Source organism: Anolis carolinensis, chromosome 1, assembly GCF_035594765.1.
Source record: "Anolis carolinensis isolate JA03-04 chromosome 1, rAnoCar3.1.pri, whole genome shotgun sequence".
Lineage (NCBI taxonomy): Eukaryota > Metazoa > Chordata > Lepidosauria > Squamata > Dactyloidae > Anolis > Anolis carolinensis.
Window position 1 is genome coordinate 157964418 of NC_085841.1, and position 20002 is coordinate 157984419.

General features: G+C 40.0%; 2 protein-coding genes across 2 annotated transcripts in view; both read left to right on the top strand.

The window, feature by feature from the left end:
- The first annotated feature begins 1041 nt into the window (after positions 1 to 1041).
- Positions 1042 to 13771, top strand: spryd7 (SPRY domain containing 7). Its single transcript, XM_003215353.4, has 5 exons — positions 1042 to 1231; positions 5613 to 5729; positions 7474 to 7640; positions 10136 to 10238; positions 12907 to 13771. The coding sequence occupies exons 1-5, from the start codon at positions 1099 to 1101 to the stop codon at positions 13002 to 13004; spliced, it is 618 nt and encodes a 205-aa protein (XP_003215401.1). The 5' UTR covers positions 1042 to 1098; the 3' UTR covers positions 13005 to 13771.
- A 3595-nt stretch (positions 13772 to 17366) lies between these two features.
- The window catches only part of kpna3 (karyopherin subunit alpha 3), a 32761-nt gene continuing 30125 nt past the window's right edge, over positions 17367 to 20002 (top strand). The window contains exon 1 of the mRNA XM_008116525.2: positions 17367 to 17552. Within this exon, the coding sequence (XP_008114732.1) occupies positions 17457 to 17552 (96 nt within the window). The 5' untranslated portion in view covers positions 17367 to 17456. The remainder of the gene's footprint in view (positions 17553 to 20002) is intronic.

The window sequence follows — 20002 nt, forward strand, 5'->3', positions numbered from 1 at the left end:
GAAAAGTGTTCTTCCCATACATCAAGGGAACCACTGATCACAAACGCAAGCTGAGGAAGAAACACAACCTATAAACTAGCTACAGACCCACTAAGAAAATCCAACAAATGCTACGTTCAGCAAAGGACAAGAGGGATCCTCTATAGACCCCATACGACAGGAGTCTACCGTATACCATGCAGCTGTTGACAAGTCTACATAGGGACCACCAAATGCAGCATTGCCTAAACACAAGTCAAAGAACATGAAAGGCACTGCAGACTAACTCAACCAGAGAAATCAGCCATAACAGAGCATTTGATGAACCAACCTGGACACAGTATATTATCTGAGAACACAGAAATGCTGGACCACTCCAACAACCACCATGTCAGACAACACAGAGAAGCCATTGAAATTCACAAGCATGTAGACAATTTCAACAGAAAGGAGGAAACCATGAAAATAAACAAAATCTGGCTACCAGTATTTAAAAAACCCCTCTAAAATCAGGTCAATGAATAAAGAACAATACTCAGAAAATAGCAGAATTTGAAACAGAAAACAATCAGGGCCAGTTAACAACAAATGATCCCCCAGGCAGGAACATATTATTATGTATATACAGCCCGAAAAATTTACAGCAATCCAGAAAAAAGCCCTTAAGAAAATCTACATTGAACTAGATTATATGGTATGACAGTGTGGACTCATTTGTGCCCCTCTCTGTGCTGGTCATGGACCGTAATAAAATCTTGATTGATTGACAGTGCGGACTCAGATAACCCAGTATTGTGGATTATCTGCCTTGATATTCTGGGTTATATGGTTCTGTGCAAGGGCCCAAAGTGGTGTCAAAGGCCCAAGCCTCCACCTCTGGAGGTTTTAAAGCAGAGTCTGAATGGGCATCTGCCATTTGACCGTGTGATCCTGCGTGGCAGAAACATATTGGCACGGATGGTCTTTTCCAACTTTGACGATTTTATGCCTCCGGGGAGCCGGACGTGTCGGGGAATGAACTACCTCGCCTCGCCGCTTTGCCCTCCTGCGCGCGGTCCGGGACGTAGGGCGCAAGCGCAGGAGCGCGCGGCCTCTTGGCAGGTCGGTTGAGCAATAGGCATGGCGGCGGCGACGGGTCCTGCCTCATCCGTGTGGTGCTGCTGCCTCCGGTGGGGCTGCTGCGGAGAAGGCGGCTCCGGGCACATCCCCCTCAAGGAGATGCCCGCCGTGCTCCTAGACACGCAGCGGATGGGTAAGGGAAGGAAGGGCAGGTCAGGGTGGTGGCGTGGTGGGCCCGCCTCCCTCTGGACCCCTCCCGCTTTTGGGCGCTTTTTCCCAATCAGTGTGTACTTCAGTGTGTACTCCAGGAGCCGCCGGTAGCGCAGTGGGTAAAACCCCTGTGCCCGCAGGACTGATGACTTGAAGGTTTGGTTGCTGACCTGAAGGTCGCAGGTTCGAATCCAACCCAGGTAGAGCGCGGATGAGTTCCCTCTGTCAGCTCCAGCTCCATGTGGGGACATGAGAGAAGCCTCCCACAAAGATGGTAAAAAAACCAGCAACATCAAAACATCCGGGTCTACCCTGGGTAACGTCCTTGCAGACGGCCAATTCTCTCACACCAGAAGCGACTTGCAATTTCTCTAGTCACTCCTCATACAGAAAAAAAAGTGTGTACTCCAACTATCAGACCTATGGGGACCCTGTGAATGTCTCATTGTCTCATTGGGTTTGCTTAGGGAAAGAAGACTCAGGTGTGGTTTTTGGCAGTTCCTTCTGAATTTTATTATTTATTTATTTATTTATTTACTACATTTGTATCCCGCCCTTCTCACCCCGAAGGGGACTCAGAGCAGCTTACAAGTTATATGTACATACATTTTATTATTAACATAGCACAATATTAGTATTATATATTATTATATTGTACAATACCACTATACTGCAATATTATTAGTAATATTACATGTAATATATAATATTGAAATGCAGTTGACATTGTCTAGTGTTTTTGGCAGTCTTCTGTCCAAGGCTGATCCTGCTTATCTCGCAAGATCAGACAAGATCTGGAGCCTTTGGGTTATTTAGGCCCTTCATTAACTTATCTGAAATATCCTATTTTCCAAAATCTAACGCTCACCTTTTTTTTTTTTTTTGCTAAATCACTATCCCCAAATTAGAGTGCGCATTAGATTTGCATAGAATCACAGCATTTATCTGACCCCCTGCCATGCAGGAAAAGCACAAAGTAATATGGTAATCAACACAGTCATATAACCCAGAATATCAAGGCAGAAAATCCCACAATATTTGCTTTGAACTGCCTTATATTCCACATATTCCAGTTCAAAGCAGATAATGTGGGATTTTATTGAGCTGTGTGGAAGGGGCCCCAGAATAACAAGACAGATTCTTCTTTTTTCCAAACTATTTTCCCAGTTGAGGAGTTAGCATTGTGACTGTAATTTCCACAGGGCTTTATTTTGGGCATCCTCGGGTTTCACTGATGTCTTTGTTGATGGTCTCTATCCATCTTTTCTTTGGCCATCCCAGTGGTTGTAGTCCTGCAATCTCCAAATGCAGTGCTGTTTGTGCTTCTGATGTTGGTTCTCTTCTCATGACATGGCCATACCACCGAAGTCTTGCTTCCTGCATTTTCTTGCTGATCACTTTTATTCCTAGTCTTTGATAGATGTCATCGTTTGACACATGGTCGAGAAGTGTCAAGCCAAGTGCCCATCTTAGCATTTTCCTTTCCATTGTGTTAAGGGCTTGCTTGTGTTTCTTTGTTGCTGGCCAGCACTCTGCCCCATAGAGGGCTACTGGGCAAACAACTTTAGTGTCGATCTTAGCCTTGAGTTGTTCAGGCATTTTTAAGTCACACAGAATGCCTGTAGTTTGCCACCATTTCAACCAGGCTGCCTTTATTTGTGACCGTACGTTTGACATTGTGTCGCCGTATATGGAGACCAGTGACCTGAGGTATTTAAATTGGGTGGCCTTCTTTAATGCTTGTCCATTCATTTGGATTGTTTTTTCAGTTTGAAGGCCACATTCCAAATACAGTAGAGTCTCACTTATCCAAGCTAAACGGGCCGGCAGAAGCTTGGATAAGCGAATATCTTTGATAATAAGGAGGGATTAAGGAAAAGCCTATTAAACATCAAATTAGATTATGATTTTACAAATTAAGCACCAAAACTTCATGTTATACAACAAATTTGACAGAAAAAGTAATTCAATACGCAGTAATGTTATGTTGTAATTACTGTATTTACGAATTTAGCATCAAAATATCATGATATATTGAAAACATTGACTACAAAAATGGCTTGGATTATCCAGAGGCTTGGATAAGCGAGGCTTGGATAAGTGAGACTCTACTGTATTCTGTTTTTGGGTATGTTCAGTTGAAGTCCATTTTCACTGAGTATCACTCCATGTCTGCTGCTGTTGTTGGAGGGCGGCACATTTTTGGTGGCTGGGTGCTATGTCATCTGCATATAGGAGTGCCCAGGAATGCAAATCTGCAAATCTTCTGTAGCAGTATCCATGGAGTGCATGCATAGTAATGGTGAGAGTGCTGATCCTTGATGCACGCCAACAGTGATGTTGAAGGTGTTGGAGTTCAACCCCAGACTGCCCAAGTCTTAAGTCCTCAATGAGGAACAGTTTAGTTAGCTTAATATAGGCTAAGGATTTTCCTGTATGACAGTTGGGAATGTTTCTATTTCTTCTCTCCTATGTTTCTGCTCTCATTCTGATTGGTGGTGTAGAATGGATACTTTTGTAGTGCAAGCCTTTTTTGAATTTGAATTCAATTCTCTTACATCAAAGTATGGAGTGTATGTGCTGTGTAGAGATGTAGTGCTTGATGTTTTCCCCTCTCTTGAAACCTTAGAAGAGATGGGTGTTAGAGTAGCTCAGACTCAGTTATTTACCATGGAAAAATGTAGTTCTTTATTATTGTAAATAAATCTTTTGTGATTTTTAGGATTGAATTCTGCATCTTTGCCTGCCTAAGCTCTAAGTTCTTTACAGCCATAATAATAATAATAATAATAATAATAATAATAATAATAATAATAATAATAATAATCTGTATTTTTATCTTGCCATCATCTCCCAGAGGGTCTTGAGGTGGCTCACAAAACACTCAAGATATGACACAAAATACAACAAGTGCAAAACAAAACATAGGCAACAAACATTCAACACAACATCATAAATTCACAGTATCCCCTGGTAAAAACAATAAAATACAGCAATTGCTGTAGATAAACCAACCAATGGCACCTCACGCTCTGCTGGCTAATGAGCTGAATGCTCAACTTTTAGTCTCCTATATGATTTTTGGATGCTCTGCTAATTTTAGGGTAGTTTTCCCTAAGAGAAGGGTGGTGAAATCCCTGCAGGGCAGCGATGGTAATCTTAGTGCTGAGCCAAAACAACAGGAAAAACTGCTCCAGAAACACCGAGTATTGGGGTGTTTATGTTAAAATATTAGGGTCTCCCTAATGGTTAGGCTAGAAAAGAAAAAAATTAACCCGCTTGAATTAGTTTTGATCCAAAACTTGGGTGCGAAGACTTCACACAGGTAGAAGACTTGGTTGCAGTACATCAAAAGAAGAATGTAGTCCAAAATGGTGGGGAAAAAGTTCATGGTGAATTTTAGTATATCCAATAAAATAAATTTCCAACTTTTTTAAATATAAAAAGGGTTTGTGCTGTTGTCTGCCTGTCAAGAATTTGAAATGTAAGAATGGGCAATGATGGAACAGTGATGTTTATAACAACTTGATTTTATCAGAAATAGGGAGGGAGGGCACTTGAGCATTGTAAGTGTCATCATCACAGATGCGATGCATTTTTGTGTGCTCCAAGCAATCTGCCTGTCACCCATGAGACAATCTATAATCATTTATATAGGAAAGTGGACATACTTTTTCTGTTGAGTCACAAAATCCTTTCCCTGGCACTTTTGAAAACATTCAGTCTTGGAAAAAAAAAATTTAAAATGAAATGTGGAGAATGCGTAACTAAAATGAGGGAGGTTCCGTAAATTGAATGCAAGAGATTGGGGGGGGGGGGGGGGGAGGCTGAGTTGATGTTTGTAGTGTCAGAGCCTTAAGATGAAATGTGATAGGAGCAGGTTGCTGAAATTCAAGCTAGGTGTAGAAGATAAAGGTTTTGAGATGCATCTGAGGCTCCCTCTTGAAGTACAGGAAAGAAGAAAAAAAACAGCCATCAAATGGCTCGCAGGAGACATCATGCCTTGTCAGGAGTTGTAATTCCTTTTTTGTGTCTATCTTCCTGTTCTTTGGGAATACAATTTTAGTCCTTCTGTCACTTCCTAAATTACACTTCTGCCATTCCAGTCACAATAATTTCAGTCCTGGGCCAGATATTTCTTACAGTGCTAAAGATGCTTCTTACCCCTGAGTTTCCTTAATTGCGCCAAACCTTGAAAAGGAGCTCTAAAGCAGAAATCCATCAGTTACAGTCCTAAATATACTTAACCTGAGAGCAACTTCTAATGAATTCGGTTTAACTTATCTCCATGGATACTTGCACAAAAACATGCTGTGAGTTTTAAATATCAATTCAACATGTTTTCAATGTCTTAAATCTTACAGGAACAGATGTTGTTGTTGTCAAAAATGGACGACGAGTGTGTGGTACAGGAGGCTGCTTAGCCAATGCCCCTTTGCATCAGAACAAGAGTTATTTTGAATTTAAAATCCAGTCCACAGGTTAGTAATTTTTTTTTTTACATTTTCAAAAAATGAAACATATTTTGGATTATAACTCAGAGGCTGATTTTCTCTGAGTAGCAGCGTGTTTTTGATTCTGAAAGGACAAGGGCAGTGTACAGGGAAGAAGAAAAGATTAATGGAAAGGAGATGCAGAATTGATAGGACAAAACAGAAAGGAAATAATAGGTTGGTATAAAGAGTGAAGGTAGAATGCTGTAGTGGGAAATAATTTTGCCCCTTCACTTTAGCCTCAGAGTGTGAGTCCAGTTGTTAGCTGAGTGAATCCCTTTGTGAGAGTCAGCAGAAGCCCTCTTTTTATTTCCAGCCAGTGACTTGAAAAAACGTAGGATTTACTGCCACAGCCTTACTATTGAGCTTTTAAGCATTTGGAGATTATGCTGCATGCAACTGCCTGGTATGTGGTGGGATTACCCTGCACCAGTGGACAGGACCCATCCGTAGGACCCACTATGAGCTACCTTGGGCTACAAGTTTCTCCCCTTTGCTGTAGGTTCCCATCATCGAGAAAAACATCGCTGTGCCATGGTAACAAAACATAATAACTTTACTGATGTTTTTGTTTTAAAATAGATGCTAAAATGGGATTTAGCTCATTTTCTGTCATGTTGACTTGCACTTTCTTTCACAGCAACTCAGTTTCCCAGGGGACTAAGGTGCTGGAATAGGGCAAAGAATGTAGAAATAATGTAATTGCTTATCTTTCTGATTCCATAGTGACCAAGGCACTGATCAAAACAGCAAGAAAATCCCCCAGACCCAGTTGGGCCCACCTGATTTAAAGCAATTGCAACTGTTACTCACCCTTACTGACATTTGTTGCTGTTACAAAACATTTGTTTTACACCCTCATGATTCGTTGTAGTTGGGACCTCTTCAGAATACTGATACAGTGAAGACCAGCAAGGGTTCTTTATTCAAAGTTCTCACCCCAGTTAGGGAAAAATTATTTGGTTTGATTCTCCAATTTTTGTTCACATACACAATTTTACTTTGCAATATTGCACCTTGCAAAAAAAGTGTGTATGTATAAAGGTATAAAATTCACATACACAATTTTACTTTGCAATATTGCACCTTGTATGTATAAAGGTGGAGCCCCAGTGGCGAAGTGTGTTAAAGCACTGAGCTGCTGAACTTGCGGATCAAAAGGTCCCAGGTTCAAATCCCGGGAGCAACATGAGCGGCCGCTGTTAGCTCCAGCTTCTGCCAACCTAGCAGTTTGAAAACATGCCAGTGTGAGTAGATCAATAGGTACCGCTCGGGTGGGAAGGTAACGGTGCTCCATGCAGTCATGACGGCCACATGACCTTGGACGTGTTTACGGACAACGCCGGCTCTTTGGCTTAGAAATGGAGATGAGCACCAATCCCCAGAGTCAGACATGACTGGACTTAACGTATGTATAAAGGTAAAGGTTTCCCCTGACGTTAAGTCCAGTCGGGACCAACTCTGGGGGTTGGTGCTCATCTCCATTTCTAAGCCGAAGAGCCGGTCTTGTCCATAGACACCTCCAAGGTCATGTGGCCTGCATGACTGCATGGAGCGCCGTTATGTATATGTGTATATAAAACCATGGAATCAGATTAAACAATTTGCAATGCAGTTAGGTTACCAGTATTTATGATTCCAACCTGAGGTATGTACACTTGAAGTTTGACGCCTGGCTTCTGTCATAGCTATACCATTCCTTTTCTTTTGCCTTGCCCCTCCTTGTTTTCAGGAATTTGGGGCATTGGAGTTGCAACTCAGAAAGTCAATCTAAATCAGATTCCTCTTGGGCGTGATATGAATAGTCTAGTACTGCGAAATGATGGTGCTCTTTACTACAACAATGAAGAAAAGAATAGATTGCCAGCAAACAATCTTCCACAGGAGGGGGATGTTGTGGTGAGTTTTTCAGTACTGCTTATGAGAATCAGACCTATAATTGCTATTGCATCATTCAAGCCATGGCAAATTTCAAAGTGGACATGAGCTTTAGCAGGCTTCATTGGATGTGGACATGCTATTTTTCCTGTCAGGGGGATCCAGCAGTCAGACAGGGGGCCAAGCTGTTGGTGCAGAATCTGCAATGTGTATTCAGTGGCACATATAAAAATAGCAGATTCCCTCCTAAAGTTCTAACTGCCATTCTAGACCAGAATGAAGAAGGCGGGGCCAGGAAGACATCTTTCCACCATGTCTCCTGTATCAATTTAACAATATAATAATATATAATAATTTTGTACTATACTAATATTATAATCTATTGTATATACATGTAATATTAATAATAATATTATGATGTAATACAATGTAATAATTATAATTTACTATTATAATTGTATATTTATATTACATGCAATATTACAAATAATATTGCAATATAGTCTTATAATATAATATATTGTATGTATATATACTTATAAACCGCCCTGAATCCTCTTGGGGTGAGAAGGGCGGGATATAAATGTTGCTAATAAATAAATAAAGTTCTAATAACTCACAACAGCAGATTTTAGAATATTTCTCTCTATTAATCTATGTGCATTTTGTGTACTCGATCATTGCAATTTTCACCAATCTTGCTCTTTTTGGCCAAGGCAGAGTTTGTTTTCTTGTTCAGAAAAGAAATAGCACCCACCTCACTCAACTTAGGTAAATGGAAGCAAACTAATATGGACATCTTTTCATCATTATTTCTGAATTTGAATTCTTCAAGCTGCACATGATACTTAGTTTCCTATAGAGTACACATTCCTAAAACATTTTTCTGCTTTGAGCAATTCAAGATCCAGTTCTATATGCTGGGATTAGATACCATCAAGTCTTAATTTTTAATCCATTTCAAATCGATATGTATACACTATTAGAGTTTACACTATTGCCGCTTAGTTTCATCTTTGTAGGTTGTCTAGGTTGTGAACATTTGGAGGCACCTTTTTCTTTATATAAAAAACAGCTACTCAAATAAAATACTGATTAGAACCTATGTTCTAATCTTTAATCAGGTGCAAATAATTTCCTTGATGGCTATACCAATGAAATTGTGCCATTTCTGGCATTGTCATTTTTGCCTGTGTACATTCATGTTTGTTCCATCCTGTTTTCATATATATTTGTATTCATATTGGCATTTTTTGAAAATATGCAATAAAATTTTCATTTCAAATTTATTTTTCATTTTAAGCACTTTAAGTAATCTTTTATATGCATTTGTCCTGTCATAGACATTTGATTATGCAGTTTTATTTTTGAGATGATGCACATTTGGAAAGTCTAGAACGCATATTTCAAACTCAAGGCCTACGGGATGAATCCAGCTCACCATGATATTTTCTGTGGCCCTCCAGGTGCTGGACTTCAGGTTCAGTCTTCCTCATCATTTTACATCATGGCTAGAGCTGATGGGATTTGGGGTACAATAACATCTGGAAGGCTGCAGTTTGTTCTGTTTAGTCAAGAGAGAGGGGTTTGAATATAGACATAAGGCTTGTAGATAGGATGTCCCACTTTAAAATGCCCTTTAACTTTTCCCTAATCTCAGAGCCATAAATGCTCTTGCACTGCAGTTCCCATTATCCCCAGTCCGCAAGGCAGATAATCAAAACTGATGGGAGTTGTAATTTAGTAATATCTGGGGACCCTAATTAGGTAAAAAGAGCACTAACCACTATGTAAAAAAAATATAGTTGGTCCTCTGTATCCACTGATACTTTGTCTATTGATTTAATGGCTCTTTGAAGGCAGCCATAAGGTTGATGTGGCCTCCTGGTCTAGAAGGTAACTACATTCCAAATGGTATATCTACACAGCAGAATTAATGTATTTCAACACCACTTTAACTGCTATGGCACAGTGCTATATAACCATGGGAGTTGTATTTTTCCAAAGCCTTTAGTCTTCCTTTTTAAAGAGTGCTGATTCCTCACCAAACTACAACACACAGGGTTTCATAACAATGAGCCATCAAAAGAAATCTTCGGGCATTCCTAGTCAGCTTTGCTTTAATAAGTTTATTCTTGTATCCTGCCCCATCTCCCCAAAGGGACTCAGGGCGGCTCACATGAGGACCAATCCCAGTAATACACAATCAAAAACATCAACATAGGTACATTTAACTTATAACATGTAAAATCTTAAATACATCCATTACAATCAAATAAAAACAACTCAACAACGCTTTGCTAATTGTAAATTCTTTAGGCTTTTCAGATAATGTTTGATGTTCTCATTAGAGAGTAAGTCATACTTTAATTAGTAAGACATACTTATGAATAAAGCTTTATAGGATTATGTGCCAAGAAATTGTAGATTTTTTTTCATTGAAGGTTCTTAGTTTTATGTATTTGTTGTAAAAGCAAAACAGGAAGAGTTAAAAATATTTCACTTTTGTCTTATAGGGAATTACATATGACCATGTAGAACTTAATGTTTATTTAAATGGAAAAAATATGCACTGTCCAGCTTCAGGAATCAGAGGGACTGTCTTCCCTGTGGTGTATGGTACGTCGTGGTACTTCAAGTTATCTTTACATAAATGAGCATATTATTTGACTCAGGTTAAATTCCCACTCCGTTATGTAGTTCACTGAGATTGATAAATGCCATAAAATCCACCTAGCTTCCCTTGCAAGGTAGCGATGCTGTTGAAATGAAGTGGGGAACCATTCACCTTGGAGCTTCTGGCAGAAAAGGTGGAAAGTAAATGTAATTAATAAATGGATCAACAGAAAAACTATTATTTCGTAGCAAATTACCAGAGGCCTGCATTTGATAAGCCCATATTTCTACTTCTTGACCAACTTTCTGCCAAAGGGCCACTTTTAATTTTGGGAAATTTGGGGAAAATTTGTATTAATTCTCTGACTATTTAAAATTTTCTTTGAGGTTACATGAAAATGACCACTTGCAAAATATTCTAATTTTTATTTCAAAATTTGGAATTACAATGGCAATTCTCTTTTAAAAGTTGTGGTAGAATTAGTATAGTATATACCTGAAGCCAGTAAGTTAAGGTGGTAGATACAGTTTATGAAAAGTTCCTAGGGTCAGTTAATGTTTTTGAACTGTCTCAGTATACTAATACTCAGGAGAAGACAGAATTTTATTTGCTAGAAATTTTTAACCAGACCAATATGCTTCACCATCCCTAGATTAATGTTTGGATTAGTCAGAGTTAACCATCAAATTGTGGACTTTGATAAACTTTGCAGTGCAGTTCTCAGCTGAATACTGGAGGACAGAGTAACACTGTAAAATATGTTCTTGGCACTTTTGTATTTTAATTTGTATAACTGGGATTAGGTCTGGTTTAGTTTCTCTTAAATTACAAAGTTTGTGATTTCAGACATAGTATTTTCTTCAAAAGGAGAATTCTAGTTGCCAATTCTGGACACCAGGTTTGTGGAAGAGGTTGAAGTAATTCTCTGGTGTATATTTTACTGTATAAAGGATCTGTCCTTCACCATCTCATAATTTAAAACTTCCCCCAGTTTTCTACCTGGTTATCACCTCAATCCAACTGTAACTTTTCCCCCCCTCATTTTAAAAATATTTTTATGATTATTAAGCCCCGCTTCTATTCCATGTTTTTCCCATCTTATTTAATAATTCTCCTTCTTTTAAACTCCCTTTCTAATTTTACATTGCTTTTTCCCTGTGTCTTTCCTTCCTTGTAGTTTGACCCAGGGCTTCCTTAGACGCAATTTCAGCACGCTTGATATTAGGACAGAGTGTTGGAAAATATCTAATACAGTAGTCTCACTTATTCAAGCCGCGCTTATCCAAGCCTCTGGATAATCCAAGCCATTTTTGTAGTCCATGTTTTCAATAGATCGTGATATTTTGGTGCTAAATTCGTGAATACAGTAATTACAACATAACATTATTGCGCATTGAACTACTTTTTCTGTAAAATTTGTTGTATAACATGATGTTTTGGTGCTTAATTTGTAAAATCATAACCTAATTTGATGTTTAATAAGCTTTTTCTTAATCCCTCCTTATTATCCAAGATATTCGCTTATCCAAGCTTCTGCTGGCCCGTTTAGCTTGGATAAGTGAGACTCTACTGTAGTAATGAAGTCTTGACTTGAAACAGTAGCAAAAGTGTGTTCTGGAAAATCTGTTGAAGGATTGTTTCAGCCAGAGCAATGGCCATAGAACAATAGCTACTGTCTTCCTAGTAAGGAAAAGGTTCTACCATTTTATTTTTATCATCAGGAAATCAAAGGGAGTAGGTGTTCTGGGATGTGCCACAGGACATTTTACTCTACTGATGTGATAACAACACAAAGGTGTACTCAAGGTGATGCTGGCCAAATAATCTTATTCTGCAGAAAGTTTTGTGTCACAAACTTAATAATTGCCTACTCATGAATGGTGTGCACTGTAGATTATCAGGTAAAGAAGTTCTCAGAATTGGGATGTAACTTGTCTTGTGCATTTGTATGGAATTGCTACCCATTTCTATTTGTCCCATTCGTATGGCCCCGTTTCCATTTCTGTCCCCCGCTTCCAAAAACAGGTGCTCGCAGGGCCTACAGTCAAGCACTCAATGCTCGTAGACCTGGAGCACTCGGCGCTGTAGGCCCTGCCTGCCAGGCTTACAAGCGTTGGGCACCTGGCGTTTGGCTGTAGGCCCTGCAAGCCGGGCCTACGAGCGCCGAGCCAAAAATCAGCTGACCAAATGGCTACCGTTCCCCCCTTTCATTTGTTTTGCTGCTCTTTCCATTCCGGAAGGGTTGTACTGTTCCGTGCCATCCGAATGGACAGAACGGTATGGAAACATGAAAGAAATAGAAGAAAAAGTATTCGGGCCCAACTCTAGATGTGACAAGGTTCAATTGTTGATATGCCACATATATTTGTGATATATTCACAGTCTCTTATTTTAGAAGCTCGGGGTGAGGAACCATCGAAACAGGGACACTGTACTATGCAAAGGTTCCCAGTGTGATTTATAGTTCTTCTGCCTCCCCACTTCACAATCCATCCCTTTGTGGAAGGACTGCAGTGAAAGTTGTGGGGCCAACGGCACAGCTTCAGTCTTCCTGTTACATGACGGACATTTTTTAAAAGTACATAAAACTTTGCATCTGTGGTTATTCGAATGTTAATTATAAATACATGCAAGTTCTTACTAATTTTCCTTTTCTTTTTCCCATTACAGTTGATGACAGCGCCATTTTGGATTGTCAGTTCAGTGACTTTTATCATACTCCTCCGGCAGGATTTGAAAAAATACTCTTTGAACAACAGATTTTCTGAATGTTCTCACTGAGAATTCATCACCAGTCATTTTAGAAAAGTTTCCTCTCAAAGCTTCCTTTTATTCCCAGAACACAAACCTATACGTCCTAAAGTGTGTTTAACTTTAGAAAAAGAATGCATTGCCAAAGAAGCGTGTTCCAAATGTTAAATTTATCGTTTTGTGATGTGGATAGTACTTGTATTTGAGGTAAAGGGATATAGCTTACAGAATTAAGTGACCCCAGTGTCTAAAGATGCTATATAATATAATCATTTTATTCATATTGATATATTTTACAAATTGTAAGCTCTGCTAGTTCCAACTTTCTTGTATTCAGAGAAACTACTGAAAGACATGGATTTCAAATATCGCAAATAGCAAATCACATTGCAAATCACAAACAGCAAAACTGCAGCTGTTTTCCCCCCACTTTAAAAAAAAAAATTGAGATTACTGTTTTAAAATGCACTGCATTAAAGTCTGGATACACTGCTGATTGTAAAATGAAAAGTCAGCCCTAGCTGAAATTGGTTGTTATGATAAAGGCTTACTTTTGAGCTCTAACCAGTTGTTAGGGACACCTCTTATTTAAATATTTTCCCAGTAAATATGTATGAGCTGTATATATTTGTGGCTGTATTAAATTGCTTTTTGTGCACTAAAAATATAGCATACTTTTCATAAAAATAGCATTATTGTATGTCCAGAATATGCTCCAAGTGACCTATTGCTTTAAATAAAATTAACAATTTTCTTTCTGAGGAAAGAGACATTTTAAAATTAATTTGATTACAGCTTTCTGATTTTTACAATATACAATAGTGTATCATGAACAACTGTTTTTGTTTCTCCATTTTCTTTATTTGCTATAGATGCTGTTGTATTTTACTATTGGTTATGTGTATTTTCAAATAAGTTTTTTAAAATTTACATTAAGATCCATACGAAATATTCTATCAGATTTTACAGTCTTCTTAACAAATCAAGATAATACTCTACCAACTTCATTATAATTTTTATATTTTTAAAGGAAAACATCCTTTTGCAACTTTCTAAGAAAATTATTTGAGGACTTTATTTGTAAATACAGAGCATAATGTTTATACATAAGGATCTTAATTCCTGTCACTTTATTCCTGTAACTTTAAGTTGTAAAACCTCCTGTGACATGCCTTAGTCTACTGCTGAATGACTACTGCATTACTCAGATTTCTAGGGCTGTACACCTATGGGATCTGACATTAAAAGCTAGTATGGTATAATGGTTTGAACACTGAACTACAACATTGGATTACAACTCTGAAGTCACAGGTTTGAATCCATACTTTGCCATGGAGACTCATTGGATAACTTTGGACAAGTCACACTCTTTTAGCCTGAGAGGAGCCCTTGGTGGTGCAGTGGATTAATAAACCCTTGTGCCAGCAGGACTGTTGACTAAAAGGTCTGGTTATTTGAATCCAGGGAGCAGGGATAGCTAATGTCTGTCAGCTCCAGCTTCCCATGTGGGGACATGAGAAAAGCTCCATAGGACAGTAAAACATCCAGGCATCCCCTGGGCATCGTCCTTGCAGACAGCCAATTCTCTCACACCAGAAGCGACTTGCAGTTTCTCAAGTCGCTCCTGACAGGAAAAAAAAGCCCAAGAGCAGACATCTATTTTGAACAAACCTTGCTAAGAAAACAGTATGATAGGTATGCTTTAGGGTCATTATACATTGGAAACAATTTGAAGGCATACAACAACAACTTTGTTGATACATTGGTAAGATGTTGCATACCCTTGCACTAGGACCAAACAAACATGTGATAAGTGCTCCTGATGGTTTCCAAAACCATTAAGGTGTTTTAAATGAGCGACATAGAAATTGGTATTTTGTTTCATAGTTATTGGTCACAACATTGCAGCACTCCATTACCTTTTTATTTTTTTAACATAATACTTATTCAAGTTTTACATATATATGATAAAAGAAATACAGCAATGCTAGAAAGGAAAAAGAAGGTAAAGAAAAAGTAGAAAAAGAAAAAAAGAAGAAAAATCAGCAAAATCAAAGTTCTGCACTTCCGGTCTTCATCATGTTAATCTTTTTTTTTTTCCAGTCCTCGTTTTGTTATTATTGTCAGCTTCTCTGCTTCTTCTCATTTTCAGACAGTAGTTCTTTCCTTTCTAGAATTTATCTAGAGCATCATTTTCTTGTTTTCATTATTTTATTTGTTTGTTCTTCCTTAAATAAGTACTCCTTCACCGGACTTCAGTCCATTTCTTTCTTCCAAGTTCCTTGGTGAACTTGGTCAATAACTGTGTCAATTTGTCCATATTCCTTATTTCTAAAACTTTGACTAACTATTGTTGATTTAATGGTATCTCATTTATTCTCCAATTCCTTGCATATACAATTCTCGCTGCTATTGTTAGGTAATTTAAGAGTTTTACTTTATTCTTATCTAGTTTACTATCTGTAATTTCTAATATGTACATTTCTGGTTTCATTTGTATCTAATATTTTTTGAGTTTTTTCGTGAATGTCTTTCCAATATTCTTTTGCTTTTTTGCATGTCCACCACACGTAGTAAAATGTGCCTTCTTGTGTTTCGCACTTCCAGCATTTGGTTTGCACATTTTTGCAATATTTTCCTAATTTTTGGGGAGTGATATATATATATATATAGGTATAGGTGTATTTTAGCTTCTTATTCCAGATATCTTCCCATTCTTCAAATTGAAGTGGACATCAAATATTTAAGGCCCATTTGTTCATACATTCTTTTACCTGTTCAGTTTCAGTATTCCATTCTAATAATTTCTTATATATTTTTGTAATTAATGTCCTGTCCGTCGACATTACTTTGCCCCAAAATGTTTCTTTATCCATAAATCCTATTATTTTGTCTTTATTATAAATGTGTTCTTTTAGTTGTCTATACTGAAACCAAGAAATATTTTGGTAGATTGATGTCTTCCTGAGTTTTTAGGATGTAATCCTCCTGTTTCTTCATTTTTCCCGTCCTAGTCATCTTTGTGAAGCTTCTAGGGGTAAAATCCACATTGGGGTTTTAAAATAAATTCTTTTAAAATATTTTCCCATACTTTTATCAGGGCTCACTGTACAGGCAGTCTCTGAGTTAAAAACATCCAATTTACAAATGACTCCTAGTTATTAACAGGTGTGAGACAATAGGAAGTGAGAGAAATCTACCTCTTGAAATGGAAATTTATCCCTAAAAGAGTTGTTATTATGAGGAAAAGATGTCTTAATTGAAGTGTTATCACCAATCCTTGTTTCCACAATAAGCCCTTTTTTCAAAATTATCACAAGGACAGAAAGTGAGGGTCCTTCCACACAGCCACATAACTCAGAATATCAAGGCGGGAATTCCCACAATATCAGCTTTGAACTGGATTCTGTGGCACGGTAGACTCATATAATTCAGTTCAAAGCAGATAATGTGGATTAGCTGCTCTGATAATCTGGATTATAGATGGCAGTGAAAAGGGGCCTCCCTTGATTTCATTTTATTAATTCATGGCAGTAAAAGGGGGTGTCAAACTGCAATACCCCCACAGCCCTGTGCCCCCCCCCCCCCCCACCCGCATGGACAAAGGGCCCTTCCAGGCTCTATATGCCAGGATCTGATCCCAGGTTTTCCTCTTTAAACTGGATTATGAGTCTCCACTGCCAGATAATCCAGGATAAACAGAAAACCTGGGGTCAGATCCTGGGATATAGGGCCTATCTGAAGAGGCCCCCAGATAATCGAGGGCCCTTCCACACAGCCACATAACCCATAATATCAAGGCAGAAAATCCCACAATATGTGCTTTGAACTGGGTTATCTGAGTCCACACTGCCATATATCCCAGTTCAAAGCAGAAAATGTGGGATTTTATTCAGCTGCGTCGAAGGGGCCTGAGTCCACACTGCCATATATCCCAACTGAAAGCAGAAAATGGGGGTTTTATTCAGCTTTGTGGAAGGGGCCTCAATTCAAAGCAGATATTGTGGATTACTGTATCTGCCTTGATCTTCTGAGTTATGTGGCTGTGTGGAAGGGCCCTCCGACAGCGAGCAACTACTAAAAAATTTAGAGCTGGAGAGTCATTGTTTTTAACCCTTTCCTCCCACAAAGCCAGGACGCTTCCGACGCACGCGCACAACCCATTCCGAAGGTGGCACTCTAGGAGGAGGCAGGGCGAGTTCCTCAAGTGGAGAGAAAAGCAAAAGGCGTTAACTAGCAGCAAGCAGGAAGCTTCATCTCCGGATCATGTGTCACTCTGACATTTTAAGCGCTCTATGCTCCGCCTCCGCCTCCCCCGATTCTGACTCTTGAGCGCGGCTCGCGTGCGCGCGTGCGCAGTGGCCCGGACCCTTCTGCCGTTCGTCACTGCGCGTCCTCCCTCCCCTTTCGCGCGCACGCCGCCGACGCCGCCGCTCGAGCCCAGAGCCGCCTCTGCCGCCGCCGTCGCCATGGCTGACAACGCCGCTGCCGCCGCTGCCGCTGCCGCTGCCGCCGCAGAAAACCACCGCCTGAAGAGCTTCAAAAATAAAGGCCGCGACGTGGAGGTCTGTGCCGGCTGTGGGGTGGGGGCCTCGTCGTCGTTTCTCGGCTCGCAGGGGGAGTGGCTGGGCGGCTTGGGCCTAGGCCGGCGGGAGGGATAGAGGGTGGGCCCTTCCTGAGGCGGGGCGGGAGGCCGCTTTGTGCCCAGAGGGAGGGAGGCGGGCAGGCAGGCAGGCAGGCACTGCGGGAGAGGAGGCAAAACCAGCGTTTCTCTCTCCAGCGGGTCAGGACCCCTCCCTCATAATCGCCCTCGCCTTTCACCTTTGAGACTCTTCCAAGGCAGTGGGAGGGTTCACAATGGTGGGCTTGCTGTTCTTGGCCAGGCTCCTTTCACCGTTGCCTCGGGGTGGCTGCATTCTGACAGGCGGTGGGTTGACACCTCCACGGAATCTCCTCCCGTGGAGCCCAATGACTGGCCCCTATTGTTCTCCATGCTTGAAATTTTAGATGAAGGCCTTGTACTGCTTTTTATTTATTTATCTCCGTTTCTTTTCATCCTGTCTTTCTTCTGACTCAGGGCCCTTCTAGACAGTCATATAACCCAGATTATCAAGGCAGAAAAATCCACAATATCTGCTTTGAACTGGGTTATCTGAGTCTGCACTGCCATATATCTCACTTCAAAGCAGATAATGTGGGGTTTTATTCAGCTGTGTGGAAGAGGCACCAGTTCAAAGCAGATTTTGTGAGATTTTCTGCCTTGATATTATGGGTTATATGGCTATGTGAAAGGGCCCTAAATTATCTGAGGGCACTTCTACACAGCCCTATGTCCCAGAATATCAAGACAGAAAATCCCATAAATATTAGCTTTGAACTGTGTTACCTGAGTCCACACTGCTATATATTCCTGTTCAAAGCAGATAATGTGGGATTTTATTCAGCTGTGTGGAAGGGGCGTGAGTGTACACTGACATATATCCCTGTTCAAAACTGATAATGTGGGATTTTCCGGTCTTAATATTCTGGGTTATATGGCTGTGTGGAAGGGCCATGAGTCCACACTGCCGTATATTCCAGTTCAAAGCAGAACATGTGGGATTTTATTCAGGTCTCTTTCACTCTTAATTTTATAGATCTGTGGAAGGAGCTTCAGGGCACTTTCGCACAGCTATATAACTCAGAATATCAAGGCATAACATCCCACAATACCTGCTTTGAACTGGGTTATCTGGGGGCCCTTCCACACAGCTGTATAAAATCCCACATTGTCTGCTTTGAACTGGAATATATGGCAGTGTAGACTCAGATAACCCAGTTCAAAGCAGATATTGCAGCATTATCTCCTTTGATATTCTGGGTTACATGGCTCTGTGGAAGGGCCTTTAGTCCACACTGCCATATATTCCAGTTCAAAGCAGAAAATGAGGAATTTTATTTAGCTGTGTGGAAGGGGGCGCAGGGCTTATATCCCAGGATCTTATCCCAGGTTTTCTGCTTTAAATTGGATTATATGAGTCCCCAATGCCAAATAATTCAGGTCCCTTCCACACAGCTTTATAAAATCCACATTGAATTGGATTATATGGCAGTGTGGACTCAGATAATCCAGTGCAAAGCAGATATTATGGGTTTTTCTACCTTGATATTCTGGGTTATATGGTTGTGTGGAACGGCCCCCCAGAGTCTGGGAGCAGTTGCCAAAAGGCCCTCTCTCCTGTTCTTGCCAAACACCTTTGAGAGAGTGGAGGAACAGAGAGAATGCCATGATTTTATGGCCCTTCTACACTGCCATACAACCCAGAATATCAAGGCAGATATCCACACTATCTGATTTGAACTGAGGCCGCTTCCACATGGCTGTATAAAATCCCACATTATCTGCTTTGAACTGGGTTATATGGCAGTGTGGACTCAGGCCTCTTCCACACAACTAAATAAAATCCTACATTACCTGCTTTGAACTGTAATATATGGGAGTGTGGACTCAGATAACTCAGTTCAAAGCAGATATTGTTGGATTTTCTGCCTTGATATTCTGGGATATAGGGCTGTGTGGAAGGGCCCTCAGAGAAACCAGTTCAAAGCTGATATTGTGGGTCATCTCCCTTGATATTCTGGGTTTTATGGCTGTGTGGAAGGGCCCAGTATTATTTGAGTCTACACTGCCATATAATCCAGTTCAATGTGTATTTTATACAATTGTGTGGAAGGGGCCTTTGTCCTGTAACATGATCATAAAGAGAAATATGGTCCTTCTTACAACAAGGACCCAAACCATATAGTCCCCTGGCTTTATTGTTGGTCATTTCTTATTTTCAAATAGATATTTTTCTTCTTTGAAAGTATGGTTTATTCAAATGTCCAGTGGCTTCTAGGAGAACTGCACTTTGACAACAGATGATAAAGGTGGATATTAGGGGGAAAGATTTTTTTTTTCGTGTCAGGAACAACCGGAGTTGCTTCTGGAGTGAGAGAATTGGCCGTCTGCAAGGACGTTGCCCAGGGGACACCC